At 37.8% G+C, this 18390-nt stretch overlaps 1 protein-coding gene across 4 annotated transcripts in view; it reads left to right on the top strand.

Annotated features, from left to right (window-relative positions):
* LCLAT1 (lysocardiolipin acyltransferase 1) overlaps positions 1–18390 on the top strand; it is a 65305-nt gene that overhangs the window by 13501 nt on the left and 33414 nt on the right. For 2 of the 4 annotated variants that reach the window (XM_058187334.1, XM_058188189.1), the window contains exons 2-3: positions 10910–11078; positions 17016–17214. In XM_058187334.1, the coding sequence (XP_058043317.1) occupies positions 10910–11078; positions 17016–17214 (368 nt within the window). Of the gene's footprint in view, positions 1–9741; positions 9766–10909; positions 11079–16706; positions 16834–17015; positions 17215–18390 lie in introns of those variants that run through there. The other 2 variants (XM_058189037.1, XM_058189809.1) reach the window with 2 other exon arrangements.

Below are 18390 nucleotides of genomic sequence, written 5' to 3'. Positions count from 1 at the left end.
TCTAAAGACAGATAAACCAGAGAATATTTATTTGCTTACTTAAGCAAATATGGTTCATAGGCTGTTTGATTTTCTATGGCTCTGTGCAGATTACATGAAGCAACAAACAACATTAAAGTAGAATTAGTAATTAAGACAGCAACATCTAATGGTGGAGATAGATCTGTCATCATTGTCCCCATATGCTTTCCTGAAGATCCTTGTCTTTGTGGCTGTTTAGAAGCCCAAGGAACGAGGGAGACAGAAAAATAGAGCTTACATATACACATACCGGTATATACACAAACATTTTGGAAGATGCAATGATTGGCTGGAATACTAAACAGAAGCATGTCCCACTACAACATTTTATTATTATTATTATTATTATTATTATTATTATTATTATTATTATTATTATTATTATTATTATTATTATTATTATTAATCGTATTTATATACCGCCCTATCTCCCGAAGGACTCAGGGCGGTTCACAGGCAAATAAAAACACATAAATACAGATTAAAATAACAATTAAAAAACTTATTCTAAAAGGCCGAATGTTTAAAAACAATATAAAAAATAAAACCCATTTAAAACCAATAAATTTAAAATCTAATCCAGTCCTGCGCAGATGAATAAGTGTGTTTTAAGCTCGCGACGGAAGGTTCGGAGGTCCGGAAGTTGACGAAGTCCTGGGGGTAGTTCATTCCAGAGGGTGGGAGCCCCCACAGAGAAGGCCCTTCCCCTGGGCATCGCCAGACGACACTGCCTAGCTGACGGCACCCTGAGGAGTCCCTCTCTGTGAGAGCGCACGGGTCGGTGAGAGGTATTCGGTAGCAGTAGGCGGTCCCGTAAATAACCCGGCCCTATGCCATGGAGCGCTTTAAAGGTGGTTACCAAGACCTTGAAGCGCACCCGGAAGGCCACAGGTAGCCAGTGCAGTCTGCGCAGGATAGGTGTCATACGGGAGCCACGAGGGGCTCCCTCTATCACCCGCGCAGCCGCATTCTGGACTAACTGCAGCCTCCGGATGCCCTTCAAGGGGAGCCCCATGTAGAGAGCGTTGCAGTAATCCAGGCGAGACATCACAAGGGCGTGAGTGACCGTGCATAGGGCATCCCGGTCTAGAAAGGGGCGCAACTGGCGCACCAGGCGAACCTGGTAGAACGCTCTCCTGGAGACGGCCATCAAATGATCTTCCAGAGACAGCCGTTCATCCAGGAGGACGCCCAAGTTGCGCACCCTTTCCATCGGGGCCAATGACTCGCCTCCAACAGTCAGCCGTGGACTCAGCTGACTGTACCGGGATGCCGGCATCCACAGCCACTCTGTCTTGGAGGGATTGAGCTTGAGCCTGTTTCTCCCCATCCAGACCCGTACGGCTTCCAGACACCGGGACAGCACTTGGATAGCTTCGTTGGGGTGGTCCGGTGTGGAAAAGTACAGCTGGGTGTCATCCGCGTACAGCTGGTACCTCACACCGAAGCCACTGATGATCTCACCCAGCGGCTTCATATAGATGTTGAACAGAAGGGGCGAGAGAATCGACCCCTGCGGCACCCCACAAGTGAGGCGCCTCGGAGCTGACCTCTGCCCCCCTGTCAACACCGTCTGCGACCGATCGGAGAGATAGGAGGAGAACCACCGATAAACGGTGCCTCCCACTCCCAATCCCTCCAACCGGCGCAGCAGGATACCATGGTCGATGGTATCGAAAGCCGCTGAGAGGTCTAATAGGACCAGGGCAGAGGAACAACCCCTATCCCTGGCCCTCCAGAGATCATCCACCAACGCGACCAAAGCCGTCTCCGTGCTGTAACCGGGCCGGAAACCGGACTGGAACGGGTCTAGATAGACAGTTTCATCCAGGTGTAAGGGAAACTGATATGCCACCATACTCTCTACAACCTTCACCGCGAAGCGAAGGTTGGAGACCGGACGATAATTACCTAAAACAGCCGGGTCCAGGGAAGGCTTCTTGAGGAGGGGCCTCACCACCGCCTCTTTCAAGGCGGCCGGAAAGACACCCTCCACCAAAGAAGCACTCGTAATCACCTGGAGCCAGCCTCGTGTCACCTCCTGAGTGGCCAGCACCAGCCAGGAGGGGCACGGGTCCAGTAAACACGTGGTGGCATTCAACCTACCCAACAACCTGTCCATGTCCTCGGGAGCCACAGGGTCAAACTCATCCCAAACAATGTCACCAAGACCACCCTCAGACGTCTCACCTGAGTCACCGCAATTTTGGTCCAAACCGTCCCGAAGCTGAACGATTTTATCGTATAGATAACCGTTAAACTCCTCAGCACGTCCCTGCAACGGGTCATCCCGCTCCCCCTGGTGAGGGAGATTTTGTTGCAGATCCCCTTGTTTAATCATCCACACTCAAAAGTCTTTCTGATTTCATCTGCAAATTATTAGAAAATATGTTGTTATTTCACTTAAGATAGCTTATATCTGGCTCCTGGAAGTTACCACATTCTCCCTCTATATATGGGATTTGGGGGCAAGGATCCTAAAAAATACAGTTGTTTCATAAACATACTTAGCAGTAAAATGGAGGAAGGCTGTTCTACTCTTATTAGACAGTTTTAGACTATAGGAGAATCCACCCTTATTTTTCTTGAAATTTGCAGCTATTAAGGGTTACTTTATTAATACTTTTACTGCAACTTTTAAGCAAATAAATAGGTATAAGGCTGCATTTTCTCCACAAGAAGAACATGTTGGGTGACCACATGCACAATTTTATACATATTGTACTTGCCCAGTTAATAGACTGTCTTTAGATTTCTACCTAATTATGATACTGCCACCCATAGCTGTCCATAATATTAGGAATTTTACGGTCACTCTGAAAATACCCTCAGTGGAATCTGCTTGAACAGCCAGATCCTGGAACAAAATGTTTGCTGACAGAAGGCTAACATCAGGGCCCTGAAGCAGACCCTTCTTAGAGTTAGTTCTCTTTCTTTGGAACAGTCCCATCTGTGTTTGTCTCAGAAGTTTCTCTTGAAGACCATCCAGAAGCTACAGCTGACCGACAGTGCAGCAGCTCACACAGTTAAGGGTAAATTTCATTAACCCTGAGTGATGCCACTATTGGAAAGCTCTTTTGTTTCTGTGTTGGCTTCCAGGAGCAGTTCAAAGATGCTAGTTGGTTTAGGACTGGGTTATCTTGGGGATTAGCTGTTTGTCTATCCAATAAGATCTACAAAGAATGGCAGCTTGTTGGTTCCTACTCTGAAGGAGTATTGGCACCCAAAAATGATGGGGTAAGCCCATGTAAACATGCCTGCTTGCAAGTTGAATGAAAGTGAATCCAAAAAGATCTAGGTGTTCATTATGAGAGGTCATACTTACAGTGAGGTGGTAAATCACCTTGTTCTAAACTGGATTGCATTCTTTCAGATGGAGAAGTTCTAGAATGTATAGAATGTACTTCTAGATCCGAATATCTTTAGTTAGAGGTACAAGCCAGAAGAACCTTTATCAGTTTTGGTTGATACAGTGCTCTATCCAGAGGAAAAAAACTGTGGTGCAACATGTTGGCCAGATTTGATCACTGTAACCACTCTGCATGGGGCTATAATTAAAGCTAGAATAGAAAAAGAATTAAAAAGTCAGGGGAGTCTCAAAGAGATTACATTATATGTAACGTGCTAGAAGCTTTTTACTGGCTGCTGTTTGCTGATTTTAAATATTGTGGTTGTTTTTACATTAATATACCTGTTTTTTTGTGTTTGTAGTGTAAACAGTTGAAAGGTTAATGGTATCATAATAAATAAAATAAAATAAAAGTAGTAGCTATGTATATATCCTAAACAAATATTTAGTAAAATTACTTTATTTTTAAAAAATATTGCACAACATTCTATAATAATAATTTAGAACCAATATAGCCTTCAAGACTAAAAGTCTACAGCTTTTCGTGCTTTAGTAGTTACCTTGAACAGGAATTAATTCTTGAAACAATGAAATGCTTAATCCACTTGAAATATTTGTTAAAGAAATGCCGGCTGTCAAGAATGTTGAGACCAGTGTTGAGTTATTACAATAACATTTTAAGGAAGTTTTTATTAAGGATGAACATATTAAAATACTGTTTCCAAAAATGGGTTGCAAATCTGTTGGGATAGCCTATCAGTGACTAGGTTAAATGCCTTTAGCTAGACGAAAGGATTTTGGAATGTGAAATTAGTGGATTGCCTTTTTTTAAAAAAAATTAAAGAATGAACAATAAAGGCAAATACTTAAAGCATTATGAAATTATCAAGGAAGTAGAACAAGACAAAATCAAAAGAAAAAAATAGGAATATAAATTCATGCAATTCCTATATATTCTAATGTGTGTGATTTTGAAATACATGCATCAGTCCTCATGAGGATTTATTTTCATTTTTTATGGGAGCGATTTACCATCTCAGTCCATATAGTTTTTTGTAGTGCATGGATATGAATGATATTAATATTAATAACATCACATTTAACACTGCCACTGATGACTCTACAGTCAATCCTAAAGGTCTTCTGGAATAGCTAGTTTTTACCAGTTTTTAAAAGCTGGGGGAGTAGGAGCCTTTCTCACTATAAGGGAAATGTTTGCTCTCTGAAGAGAATGGCCTTCACAAAGAAAATCCATCATTGGGCCTCCACTTCTGGGTAGATGAAGATATTTACTTGGTGCTTTTTAACTGTTCAGATTAGGCATCTGGCATCTGGGAAAGGCTATCTCTTAGATACTTTCCCTTAGATATATACAGTAGCTTTAAAAATGGCACTTAGAATGGCACAAGCAGATACAATGTAGTCAATGAAGCTCCCACAGCATCCATATAACATGGCAGTAGTATGTTATATGGAAATCAGCCAGGTTACTATACCGTGGAACAGGTGAAATTTCTGGATAGTCTTCAACTAATAGCTAACTGACTATTAGTTGAAATAGTAAGATGACCTGAAAAAATATTGAGGATTATTTAGTTGCAAAGATCCTTAAGAATAATTCAAAGAGAATTGAATGATGAGTTCATTCTTAGCAGAACAAATTATTGTTGACCCTTGAGTTATTGAAAACAGCAGTGAGATTGTTCTCAAACATCACTGTTAGTTGAACTGAATTTATTCTTTCTCTGAAAAGTTGTGTCAATGGAAAATTTAATATTCCCTATTAATTGATAGCCATCTCATTTTGCTCTGAATAGTTGAGAAAGCAATTAATCATATTTCTCCTATTTAGAATTAGTCCCTCCATATGGTTTTTAAAGAGGTTAATAATTTCCTTGAAGAAATCTACACGTTTTTTTTAATGTTAGCAGCAATGGCTTAGAACAATGGTCCTCCAAACAAAAATTACAAACAGGCAAAGACAAATATTTAAAAGTATTCATTAAAATGTCTATGGAGATTCTCAATCATCCAGGTCATGGTTCTTCCAAAGGTGCTTTTTCAGAACAGTTGCCTCTTGAAAAAGCACCTTTGGGATATTAACTGAAATGTTTTTAAGATGGATGGATGGATGGATTTAAATAGTTTTCATGGATATAAGTGAGGACATTCTATGTACAGTTTATGTATTTTGTATATGTAACACACATACACTTCTATATCACATACATATGTTGTTATCTATGTACATTTCTTATAAATTGAGATCAACTGACCAGCAATATCAGCAAGAAGGTCAGGAGGAAGAAAATAAAACTATAATAAAATAATTGATTTGTTTATGCTTTATGCTTATTTCAGAATTTTAAGAAAATATTTACTGAAAGAGGTAGTAGTGTACAAATTTTCAGTCAAAAGGTTTATTTCAGATTTCAGTTTATTTAACGTTATGAACGTTAAATTTCTAGCACAGTAGGTTAATAAAATATGTAGTAGATGTGCTTTATTTATTTATGAAGTTTGAATCTCACCTTTATTTTTGTGCAACGAGGCATACATAATGCTCCCTCTCCTATTTTCTTCATAATAAAAGCCCTGTGTAGTGGATTGGGCTAAGAGAGTTGCTCTCCAACCAGCTTTCAAACTAAATTATCATGTCTATAAAATTCATAAATTTTCTAATGAATTTGAAAAGCCAGTAGTGTAGTGGTTAAGATACTGGACTAGAAAATTCTCAAGCATGAATGCTCATTGGTCCACCTTTGAACCAGTCATTTTCTCTGAATCTAACTTTCTTCTTCTTGTCCGTGTTGGGAAGGAAAGGGAATGGGGAAATATCACTGAACTATTGGAGGGCAGGCAAGATGTAATCTCAGTTGTCTAAGAGTAATTTGGAGAAGTAGAAAAAGGATGATTGCATCAAGAAAAGCAGAAGAGGAAATGTGCTGGTTCAAAGTGTTGTTAGAACTTTTAAGTTTCATAAAAATAGTACATTTTTAATTATTTTATATCTAGCTAGAAGTTGAGAGTGGAAAACTGATGGTTGCTCACAATGAAGGAGGTACAATTGCAAAACTTAAAAAATATTTGACAAGTATAGATAGTCTTTGTTTAATGACTCTAATTTCCCACTTAGCAACTCTGTTGTTAAGTGATGTTGCTAAGTGGGAAATCATGTGACCGTGATTGTGCTTTTTGGCTGAAAAGAGACAAGACTACTCAGTTTTACACCTTCAGCTTTTGCTTGCCTTCTAACCACTCCTCCATCCCTTAAAATACTCAAGTCTCTATTTACTGTCTTATACGTGCAATGCAATCATGTTGCAGCTTGGGGCTGTGAGCTGTGAGCACATGTTACACAAAGAGTTTACTCTCTTGAAATCAGAGGTGGGCTACTGCCAGTTTAGACCAGTTCTCCCGAACCAGTTGTTATGATTCTGCCTGGTTCAGAGAACTGGTAAATTGGACCATCAGCTGGCCCTGTACCCGCCATTGTTTGGGCCATTTTCAGGATTTTAGGCCATTTTGGCAGCTGTTTTCAGGCCATTTTCCAGCCAAAAAACAACCTGAAAATGACCTGAAAAATGCCCCAAACAAGGCCATTTTCAGGTCATTTTTCCAGGCAAAATCCCGTAGTATTTTGGTCGAAAAACGGCCTGAAAATGGCCTGAAAACGACCCGGAAAAGCTGGCTGCGAAAGGAAGAGAAGCCAGGTGAGTCAGACCCACACATTGTCCGGGTCCCCCCATCTTAGAAGAAGCAACCTCACACTTTCCCCCTCTCTGCTAGCCCCCTTCTTCACAGGGGATCACCCAGCAATGGAGACAGAGAGGGAGAAGGGGGCGGCATTTCTGTGTGCTCCCATTTCTGTGTGGCACTCTCCCCTCAGTGTTAGTCGCCGCCGCTGCCCTCGTCTCCCTCTCCTTCACTGCTGCTGGGTGATCCCGTGCAAAGAAGGGTGCTAGCAGAGAGAGGAGAGTGCGAGGTTGCTGCTTCTGGGATGAGGGGACCCGGGAAGCGTCTGGATCCAGGTTACCCACCTTCTCTTCCTCTCACAGCCAGCTTTCCCAGTCTAGCTTGATGCAGTCTCTCTTACACACACATACACACACACACACACACACACACACACACACACACACAGAGAGAGGTTGGATTTTTCTTTCCTCCTGCCCCCCTCCCCCCATCGGAGACCCCTAGATTCCCTCCCCAACCGTACCTGTCCCATACAGGTACCACCCACACAAGTGACGTAGAGTTGGCCCTGCCCACTCAGTCACATGGAAACCCACCCAGCTAGTCATTACGTCAGAGGACCGGTTGTTAAAAAATTTGGAGCCCACCACTGCTTGAAATCCTTTTCTTTTCAATCTCTCCACTTGGACAGGGGGTCAGGCAAAGGAGAAATGGCCTGCAGAAATTGCCTGCTTTCCCCATCACAGAATGGAGACTGGAGGCAAAGAGATTTGAAGAGAGTAAGGTTTTTTGCTCTTCTGAACAGCAAGATAAATGCAATCCTGACAGCAGTAAAAAGAATCAGGCAAAGGAGATACTGCCTACAGAAATCACATGCTCCCCCCCCCCACCAGTGGACAGAAGGAAGAGAAAGAGATTTAAAGAGATTACTGTAAACTGGCACACAGACTTTGAGATCACTTTCAGTGGTTAGAAGAGCAACAGTTTATTTCCTTTGTCTCTGACTGTAATGGTGATCACTTGACTGAGAGATACTGCAAAGTTTGAAAATGGTTATAAATGGTCTATAAAAGTATTTTTTCCCAGCACTGGCATGACTACAAACACTTGCTGAACATATATGATCAGTAAGTGAATACTAACTGTAATCATTGTAATCTGTGATAATTTGGGATTTACATACTTTCTGAGATTCATGGAAAAGTATTTTTTTCTTTAATGCAAATATAACATGTAAATAATGCAAACAGAGCATGTTTTGCTCTTAATAAAATGTGAAGTTTATTCCCAAATCCCACAATCTAAAATCGCACTCATTAAATGATTCAAAAAAGGGGTATATGTATTTGTCAAGTTTATACCATGAGCTAGGAAATTGTGGGCTCTTTATGTTTCCAGTACATTGTTTACATATGCATTTCTTTCTTATGCTTTTTTAAATACTTTGACCACTAAAATGTGGTTCCATTGTTCCATTGTAAAGTGTAAAAGCAAAGAAAGCTTCAGAGGGTGAGCAAGTAAGTACCAACTACATACAAGCTTGACATGTAGGGTCTTATCTTACACTTAAATTGAGTTGGATTATTTGTTCTGGCTTGGTTTTCATTCTTCTCTTTTATCCTTTTAGTAGAAGATATTGTGTAATATTTTAGTTCATTGAAAAATGGATTGTTGGATGGGGTTTCTGCTTAGTAATTGACTAAAGAATAAACTGAAATTTTAGTACCTCTAAAGATTAAGAAAAGTTTTATTGCTAGTTGCTGTAAACTGAAATACTACCCTGGTCAAATTTAGTAATTTGATGAAACCTAATTTTATTTGTTGGCTCAGGTCATTTGTCATATACCAAAAAGGTAATTCTATTTAACAGACTTCTTCTCTTCTCTTCTCTTCTCTTCTCTTCTCTTCTCTTCTCTTCTCTTCTCTTCTCTTCTCTTCTCATTGGTCTAGAAGACAGCTTGTGACATTTGTGGTATTGCTGATCATTTATAAGCTGGAATTGCATAGTAAAATTGGTCAAATTATGCAGATCTTTGGATATCTTTAATTTTTGAAACAAAAGGACCTCTTTTTAATCTGATATTAAGAATGGATCTCATATTGTTTCATGTCTTTTATAAAATTGCGGCTGAATGGGAACTGAAAAATTGTTAACTGATCTGAATTAGGCTTTCTGTTTTTGTAACTTCTAGCAAGATGTGACTTCATCATGTAAAGGGCAGAAGTATTATAAACCAAATATGTAAACTGTCAAAGTAAATATTGTTTAAGTATCTTGTAGGCAGAAGGAAAAAAATTGATTACCATTTCAGTGAAATCTCAATGTAATGGACCAATTGAGAAGGAGAGGGGTTTTTTTTGGTTTCTTTTGCATCAAAATATCTGAAATCCTGAAATAAATAAATTTGTCATTGAAACATATAATGTTCCTAATTCACATAATGGAGTTTGTCACAAATAAGGTAGAGTTACAGCTGCCATAACCTTAATTGTTGATTTTTTGGAAGGAAAAAGAGCTCTATTACTCATGGTATAGAATAAGATAGAATATGATGAAAGCACAGTATGTTTTAAGTTGTATTTATATTTAATATATTTATATTTATATATTGATATGCTAATGTTTCATAAAACCAGAGTACTTAATCTCAAGAAAAAGTGAGACTTCAACTAAATGTGGATCTAGCAGGACTAATATGGTGATTATTATCATTGTTATTTACCTATACTTTTAAAACAAAATATAAAGCTAAAGGCTTTTAGAATTTTAGAATCTGTCAGTATGATTTTAAGTAAATTGCAAAGGGGGAAAAAAACAATTGCACTCTTTATGTTCATATTCTGATATTTATCATCCACCTCTCAAACCCATCCTTTTTATGAATAGGTATGTTGTTTAGAATATTTGTTAAATGCTGAGCTGATTTTATAGTAAACTTACGTTTGTATATTATTCAGTTTGTATAGATACCTTCTGAGCAATGTTAGTGCAACTGAAATTCCAACAAGTTAGCCAAATTGCTTTTCCACTGCTATTTTTCCCCTAAAATTGAAAACATCAGTTTCCTGTCTGTCCAGTGCAAATTCTTGTATGCAATTTTAAACTGATATTTTAGAGAGCTGTTCAGAGTTGTGAACAAGAGCACCCTCTTACTTTTTACAAACAACTCATTTAACACTGTAATAAATAATGGGAGATAGCCTATTTATAGATTGTAATTTGGAAAACTAGTGTTTCCAAATTTGTTTAATGATAGGAAGTTGCCTACTAAGATACTAAGATGGAAAGAATCCTAACAAATGATAGGCTATTCTGGAATTGCGTCACATTTAATCAAAAAAGCAATTGTATGCATCTGTTTCATTAAGTATTAGATTTTTATCATGGAATTGATGCATATTTTATAAGAGTAATTAAGTTTGACATGCGTTGAATTTATTTGAAAGTGTATTGCAACCATGATTTTGTCAGCAGCACTCTTTTCAATAGTAGAGGTGCAGAATTTTGAAAATGCCACTGTTTCTAAATAGTTAAAATATCAAAATTAATTTGAGTCTGTTCAGAGGTAGTCTGTTCAGAGTCAGTTCATTTCCAAAATAAATGTTTGGGGTACTAGTATCACCGGCTGATACACTAACCATCAGTTGATGTATCACTTTTATTTCTTGGCATGTATAAATTATTTCTCTGTGTACATAAATTGCTGCTTTTATTTAATGTCTAAAACAAATAACTGGAAACAGAAATAGAAAACCACCACTAGAAAGGCCAGAAGAGATACTGTTTGGGGAAGAAGTTAGCATTAAAGCAATTTACCAAATCCTTGTTCCATTGTGTTTCAGAACCATGGTGCTATGGAAAGGAATTTATTTTGTACTTGTACTATTTTTGGGAAGTTTTTTTGGAAGCATCTTCATGCTTGGTCCCCTACTGCCACTGATGTCTATTTCCCCAGCTTGGTATCGCTGGCTTACTGATCGTGTTGTGGCCACTTGGTTTACGCTTCCAGTGGTAAGTTGCTTATGTCTATAATTTATAAACTCCTCCGCACCCCACTCCCATGTTCCAAAATGGTCTTTCTCAATACAATTGCTGGTTCTCCGAGGCTTTCTTCCTAAGGTCACACACAGTGGTTTCCTTGTAAGACCTGAGGAAGATGGCCTTGCCTGGCCAGCAACTGCACCATGAACTGCCGGGGCGGACACACCTCATTAGTAGTTGGAGCAAGATTGAAGGTCAGTTGCAGTGACAAACACAGGGTTGCAGGAGACTGTGAGCGCAAGGTAACTGGAGTGGCTGAGATCCTCAGGGCCATGAGTAACTGGAGTGGCTGAGATCCTTTGTGCCCTGCTGCTGGGTTGGCTGTGACTTTCAGGAGTTCTGTGGTTTTCCTACATCAGACTTCCTCAGTCTTGGATTAAGGAATGCACAGGATGAGAACGCTACTGACATTATAGGTGGGACATATGCTAAAATACTTTCCAGGCTTTTAGGCAAGAGCGAGATAAACACATATACTCTATTTTTCAGAGTATAAGACGCACCTTAGTTTTTGGGGAGGAAAATAAGAAAAAAGCTGATTGGCAGGTAGATCGGCCTCCCGGAATACCCCCAATCAGTTGTTCCCAGAGGTGAATTTTAGCAACAGATTCCTTGGTTGTGAACTCTATGCCTTGCTTTTTTTGTTTTTTTGTTTTACTTTTTTTCTGCCTCTGAAACATTTGAAACTCCGTTTCAGAAAAAAAAAAAATTCTACCTCTGAAAGCCTCCGAAACAGAGCTTTAGAAAAAAAGCCTCTGAAGCTCTGTTTGGGGGCTTTTTTTCTGAAGCTTCATTTCTGATGCTTTTTTCAGCCTCTGAAACCTCCATTTGAGAAGCTGGGTGCAGCTACATTTGGAGTATAAGACGCACCCAGATTTTCACCCTCTTTTTTGAGGGAAAAAGGTGCGTCTTATACTCCAAAAAATACAGGTAATGGAATCCAGAAGTATCTAATGTACATTTGAAGTATTAGACATTTAGAATCTATTGAGATGACAGAAAGTTGCATATTGTTGAGTCTTCTAAATGCTATTATTACTTAGGAAGACAAATAAATCCTACACTTAGGAAGAGAAGAGTCTGTGTTTATATAAAACCATGTTTTATTCAAACATTGATTTATCTCAAGCTACACGTTTATCTTCAGCTATACATTAAAAGTTTTACTATCAGATTAAAGCTTGCATTTAAAAAAAAATCCATTCAATCATTTCTGATTTTCAGAGACTGCCCGGACAAGTCCATGCAGTTTTCTTGGCAAAATTTTTCAGAAGTGGTTTGCCATTGCCTCATTCCTATGGCTGAGAGGTAAAGAGGCTTACCCAAGGTCATCCAGTTGGCTTTGTGCCCAAGACAGGACTAGAACTCAAGGTTTCAAGATTTATAGCCTGATGCCTTAAACAAATTGGCTCAAAAAGCTTGCATAACCCTGCTTAATATGAATACTTAAGATCTTTCTACTGACAAATCTGCCTGGTGACTTCACGAACCTTGGTTTTTTTTATAGACCAATCAATTATCTAGATTAGTCAAGATAACATTTAAAAAGAGGAAACAAGATTTAGGTGTGGGTAAAACTAAAACCTAGTGGGTAAATTTTTAAAAAAGGTTATTAATGCTAACACATCAGAACTAAAATAAGTAGCTATTGCTGAGCAGGCAAAGGGCAAAATATCCTGAAGAGAGGAGACCTGATGGTATAGAATAAACAAGGTAACTCTTACAAAGGCAAGATCTTTTATAAAAGCAATGAGAGGTAAAAACATATTTTAAGTCTATAATAAGCAAAAAATGTGTAAGAGAATACAGAAACCTCCCTAAATCAATGATTATAAGAATGGAAGAAGGGATAACACAATTAGTCTTTTGTTTACTATATTGTTACAGTCAATAAAATAGGCTGTATTTTAATAATTAAATACAAGTAGTTTCAATAAAAGTAGTTTCAGTCCTTATGGAGTTGATTCTTGGCCTAATCTACATGATGGGGCTAATAGACAGTAAGCCACTGAGGCTCGCTGAAGTAAAGTTAGCAGAGATCCTATCTTTTATCAAATTTCTCAAATAAAATAATGCACATTACCTAAAAGAAGAAAACACAAATAAAATAAATGTTGTTCAGGATTTTATGGACAATGTGTAACAAATCAAGTATCATTGTATTTTCCATTCCCAAGTAGAATAATATATTTTTTAATGGTTGATCTTTTTTGATACTCATCTTAGTAAATTTTGGGTATCAATTATTTCAAGGAAATAGCCATTTTCTTTTACTGTTCAATGTTCGTCCAGTTAACTTTCAAGTTTTTCTTTGCAGCAAATGACTAAGTCACTGAAGCTAAGTATACTTCTTTAGGAAAAAGTACAATTTAATCCAATGGAATGTATTGCTTATCCACATGTAAAAGCAGGAGGGGAAGACTAACAGCTCCCCTTATTATATTTAAATTACAACTCCTAGCATGCTTCATTCTTCAATTGAGTGGAACTACTTGAAGATATGATTTAGTAACATTCTGAGGGCCTTACCTACACCCACACCACCTCCCACTTGGATATCTTCACTTTTTAGTTCTATCCATCAGGAGCCCCAACTTGTAGGAGAATGGTCTATATGGACTCCTCCTCAGACTCACCATCGAGAAGTTTTTAGCATAAACCCCTGGGATTTTAGTTTGCTCATCTTACTTGGCACTCAATGAAGCAACAGATTTCTGAAATCATTTGTTGGCAGTATTTTTAGAAAATAATGAAAGACAGAAGAGCCGTTTTTCTTTCATACCCCTCCTCCACAATCACACTTGCTAAAGATACTTTTTGAGGAAAGTGGTTTTACATATAATCATTTGGAGCCTGGAAGCTCTAGGTATTTTCAGTTAAAGGAATGAGCTAACCCTCGTCTTCATTTGTACTAGCTGCAATATTACACACTTTGCTAAAAACAGCAAACCCATTCAGAATAGAAATGGGCAATGTTTCCTTATTTTGCAAATTTCATATTCTGTTTCTTAGGAGTAGACAAACTCCCAATTCAAATAGTCAATTAGATAAAAAGTGAGAGTATACATGCACAAAAGTTCACTGAAGTGCTGAATAATTCAAAGGAACCAATTTGATGCATTGAATCAACACTCGGTTTAAAGGAATAATTGAATCAAAGCTTTGCATAGCTTAAGAGCTAATATTATTAAGTCCTTTGACACTAAGTTCCTCAACAACTAATCAAATTTCCATAACCTGGTTATCTGAGATGAATTTCATCCTGATAGACCTAATGAAGTAAATAGGCTTCTTGGAACTATTAACTTGGCCTCCTGTGTTTTAGAGCTATGACCTGCCTAATTAGCCAAGGCGTCCTGGGAGACAATATGTTAGTGAGCCTTGGGGGGAGACAATATGTTATTGAGCCTTGGGGGGGAATTAGCCTTGAAAGAGAGGGTGGTCCCACCAACAAAGAAAGCTCAAGAAGCTATTCCTGGGCCATATTGGACAATTTTCAGCTCCATTTCCCTCTTTAAGGAAACCTGCTAAGAAAGTGATCATGCTACAGCTTCACAGAATCCTGAAAAAAGGAAGATCCATTTATACCACTTTCTATCTAGTTTGAGTTCTGGATATGGGACCAAACAATGTTGTTTGTGTTTGCTAATAACTTCTAATGGACACAGGATGGGGACAGCACATTCATCCTACATCTCCTTGATCTTTCAGAGACTTCAGAGAATTTTTGTATCAAAATTGACTGTGCCTCACACAGGGATCATTCCCAGTTATGACGGTGATGAAAAAGTAGTTCTGCAACCAATGTCCAACCAATATATCTAGCATAGTTGCCATTTATTCACCAATCCAAAACTAGTATACCAGCCTTGTTTAAACATTTTATATTAAGCTTTAAAGCATATTATCTGGCATGACACAAGTAATATATTATTCTGGTCAGATACAGTGTTGATAGCCGCAGAGTACAGAAAGCCACAGTGGCACAGATGGAGGGGTGAGGTACGTGGGAAGGGGGAGTTGTAGTGCTCTTGTGGCTAAAAGTGCAGGGCACGCTGCCAAACACCTGAATTTTGATCACACAACAATAGGGGCACTGCAATGTCCGCAACCTTGTGGATCAGTTGCAAGTCCTTTTGTTCGGCATCAATGTAACATCAAACAGTCACCGAATAAATGATTGTAATTTGAAAATTACCTGTATAAAAATATGGTGGCAAACTGCCACATTATCGAAATATAACTCCCGTTTTCTTTTTAAAAGGAAAGCAAGAGAAAAAAATGTTTTTAAATCTTCAATACTTTCCAAACCCTGTTACTGAGGTCTGCAGAGTGGTATCTCACAGAGCACTCCTTGGTCATTGGCTGCCCAGATAATGCCTACTAACTACCGTACTTTCTGAATGTGCAAGGGCTCTGCCAAAAGCACCAATTCAGTGCAGTCCAGAGAGGTACATGTGAAAAAGATGTTCATGACTTTATAACTAAATATGTCTAATTTGAAACAGTATGTCTGTTTTTCTGTTTCTTTTACAACATAACTAGAGCTGCTTACAGATCATGTGGTGATTCAGTACGACACTGTTTCAGTGTTTTACTTGCTAAAGGATTGCCCTACTGTTCTCCAACATTTTCTTTCATCTTCTGTGGTTGAACAATATGCCAACCCTCAAATTAAGCTAAGTTTCCACTTAGTTTGAAGAAATCCTGAAAATTATTGATTTACTCCTTTAGAGTATAACTCCTCTATGTATCAACAACCCCCTAAATAGAGGTTGAAAAATTAACGTCTCCCACATTTCTGTCTACAAGCATCTTATGTACATATTGTTCCTTTCTTTTATAGCCTAGAGCAGGATTAGGCAACCTTTTTTGGCTAGTGGACACCTTTAGAATTTTAAAAACATCTCTGGGTACTCTGGCCAAGTGGTTGCCTTGGGAATAAATCCAGTTATAAAACACATATACCAAAGGCAAATTGGTCTCTGAGATTCTCTGTACCCCAGTTTAACTTTCTTTTTTGCTGGGCTCGTTGATACTTGCTTAGTCTTCTAAAAATATTTTGGGAGGCTCCTGGGAGGCCTAGTATATTATAAAACAGAAATTTGAAATGGTTTACAGCAACTATAAAAACATCCAAAAATTAAAGCAAAATACAACAGGTGTAAAAGCAGAATAAAATGAATTCATTATATAAATTTTCTTTTAAATGTGTATGAAACTACAGGAACACATTTGAATTTTTTTTAAAATAAATCAAATAAAAATAAAGTGAGATGGAGCCCTGTAAATATCGGGGAGACATCTCTGGATATTGTATTCCTTATTACATAAAATTCAAGATCAGAACTGGGTTTGTTTTTTTTTTTTTTTAGATTTTATCCCATCCTTTTTTTACGAACAACTCAAGATGGCGAGCATACCTAATATTCCTCCTTCCTCTTATTTTCCCTACAACAATCTGGAGGTGAATTGGGCTGAGAGTCACTGCCCCAAAGTCATCCACCTGGTTTTTCATGCCTAAAACAGAACTAGAACTCACAATCCTCTGACTTAGAGTAACACTTTATTTAAATCATATTATCTCCCGTGATACAGAACCTGTACATGAAACTTTTGAAATAAAAGTACTGACCAAAGGATTTGCTGGTGTATTGGACTCACCTTCCATATTATATTCATTTATGCAGTTACATTATTGTGAAAAGTTTTTCGAATTCTTCAGGTAAATTTTAATTTTTCAAAGAAAAAAAAAGCTATATTGTATCTGTAGAGGTAAACATAGGCTAGTCTAAAATTTTAGTGCAATTTAATGTTTTTTTAAAAATTTGATTGGTATTAATATTTGCTCTGAGATATTTACCTCATATCTAGGATTCTCATATAATATTTTTGGTTTTTATCTAGGCCCTGCTGGAGATAGTGTTTGGGTCAAAAGTAGTCATAACAGGTGATGGATTCATCCCTGGAGAAAGAAGTGTCATAATCATGAATCATCGAACACGAATGGATTGGATGTTTTTATGGAGTTGCTTGCTGAGATATAGCTACCTCCGACTTGAAAAAATCTGCCTCAAATCTAGTCTCAAAGTCATTCCGGGATTTGGTAGGTTATTGATTGATTGATTTATAATAGTCTAAAATATATTATTTTTGTTAACTGCCCTGAGGGCCCTCTGGAGCCTCTTGGAGAGAAAAGTCACAGAATGATAAGTGTTTAACATTATATATAGCCTTCTTTCCATTTTACCAAAGCAAATATTGATTTTGCTCCAAATATGTTTTTTTTTATTTTTCTCTTCATATATCATACAAATTGATTTGTATTTAATTTTAGTTTTTAGCCTTTTGTATGACAGCCATGCTGGATTAGATCATTCAAGTCTTCTACCCTGCTTTCCAAAGTGTCCAACCAGATATCTTTGACAAACCCACAGTTAGGAGATTGGGTTAATAAGCTTCTCTTTAACAATTTATTAACTTGATAATCTTTGTGATTAGAAATTATTGAGTAGGTTTATTTGGGGTCTTTTTTATTTTTATGTTTTAACTCTATCAAGAAAACAATTTCTTTCCATTTCAGAATTCCAAATTCTGCTGTTAGTAGTTACACTATTGGTTGGCACTTATGTGTGACAGCATAGAAATTGTATAGTGTTAGATTTAAATATGAATCAGCTTAGTATTTATTGAAGAATAAGACCTGTACCCACATGTTCCTATTCTTCATTTTCAACAATTCTACAAGCTACAATTCAAATACTGAAATCAAATTATGTAAAAGAAGTGAGATATAGGTATACTTTTGGCTCCTTTCTGCAAGCAGTCAGTGCACCAAGGACTTCACAGTCTTGTGTTTTGTCTTATAATTGGCAAAAACAGAACTAAAGTTAAGATACAGACAGTCAGTACTTTCAGATGTGGCAAAAGTATCGACAACCACAATTTATATGGGGAAACTATCAAAACATTTTTTGCAAAGCTTTTATTTTGTTTTATCTTTAATGTAAATTCACTAGAACTAAATTACTCAGAGCATGGACAATATTATGAGGACATAACCTTGTTGAGAGCTCTGCTGAACTGGTAGTCATTTGAGTCCATACCCATTAGTGTGAAAACTGGTGATGACGACATGGGAGCAAATCAGGATGCCCCTTCCTAAAAATCCACAGCAGTAGTTGAGTTAGCACCTCGACCATGGACACCAGCAAGCTCAAAGTGTTGTCAATGTGAAGAGATAAGAATGTGCCCAGCCACAGAACATGTACCTGAGAGCTAA

The sequence above is a fragment of the Ahaetulla prasina genome, chromosome 1, assembly GCF_028640845.1.
Source record: "Ahaetulla prasina isolate Xishuangbanna chromosome 1, ASM2864084v1, whole genome shotgun sequence".
Taxonomy (NCBI): domain Eukaryota; kingdom Metazoa; phylum Chordata; class Lepidosauria; order Squamata; family Colubridae; genus Ahaetulla; species Ahaetulla prasina.
This window is presented reverse-complemented; position numbering and strand designations above follow the sequence as displayed.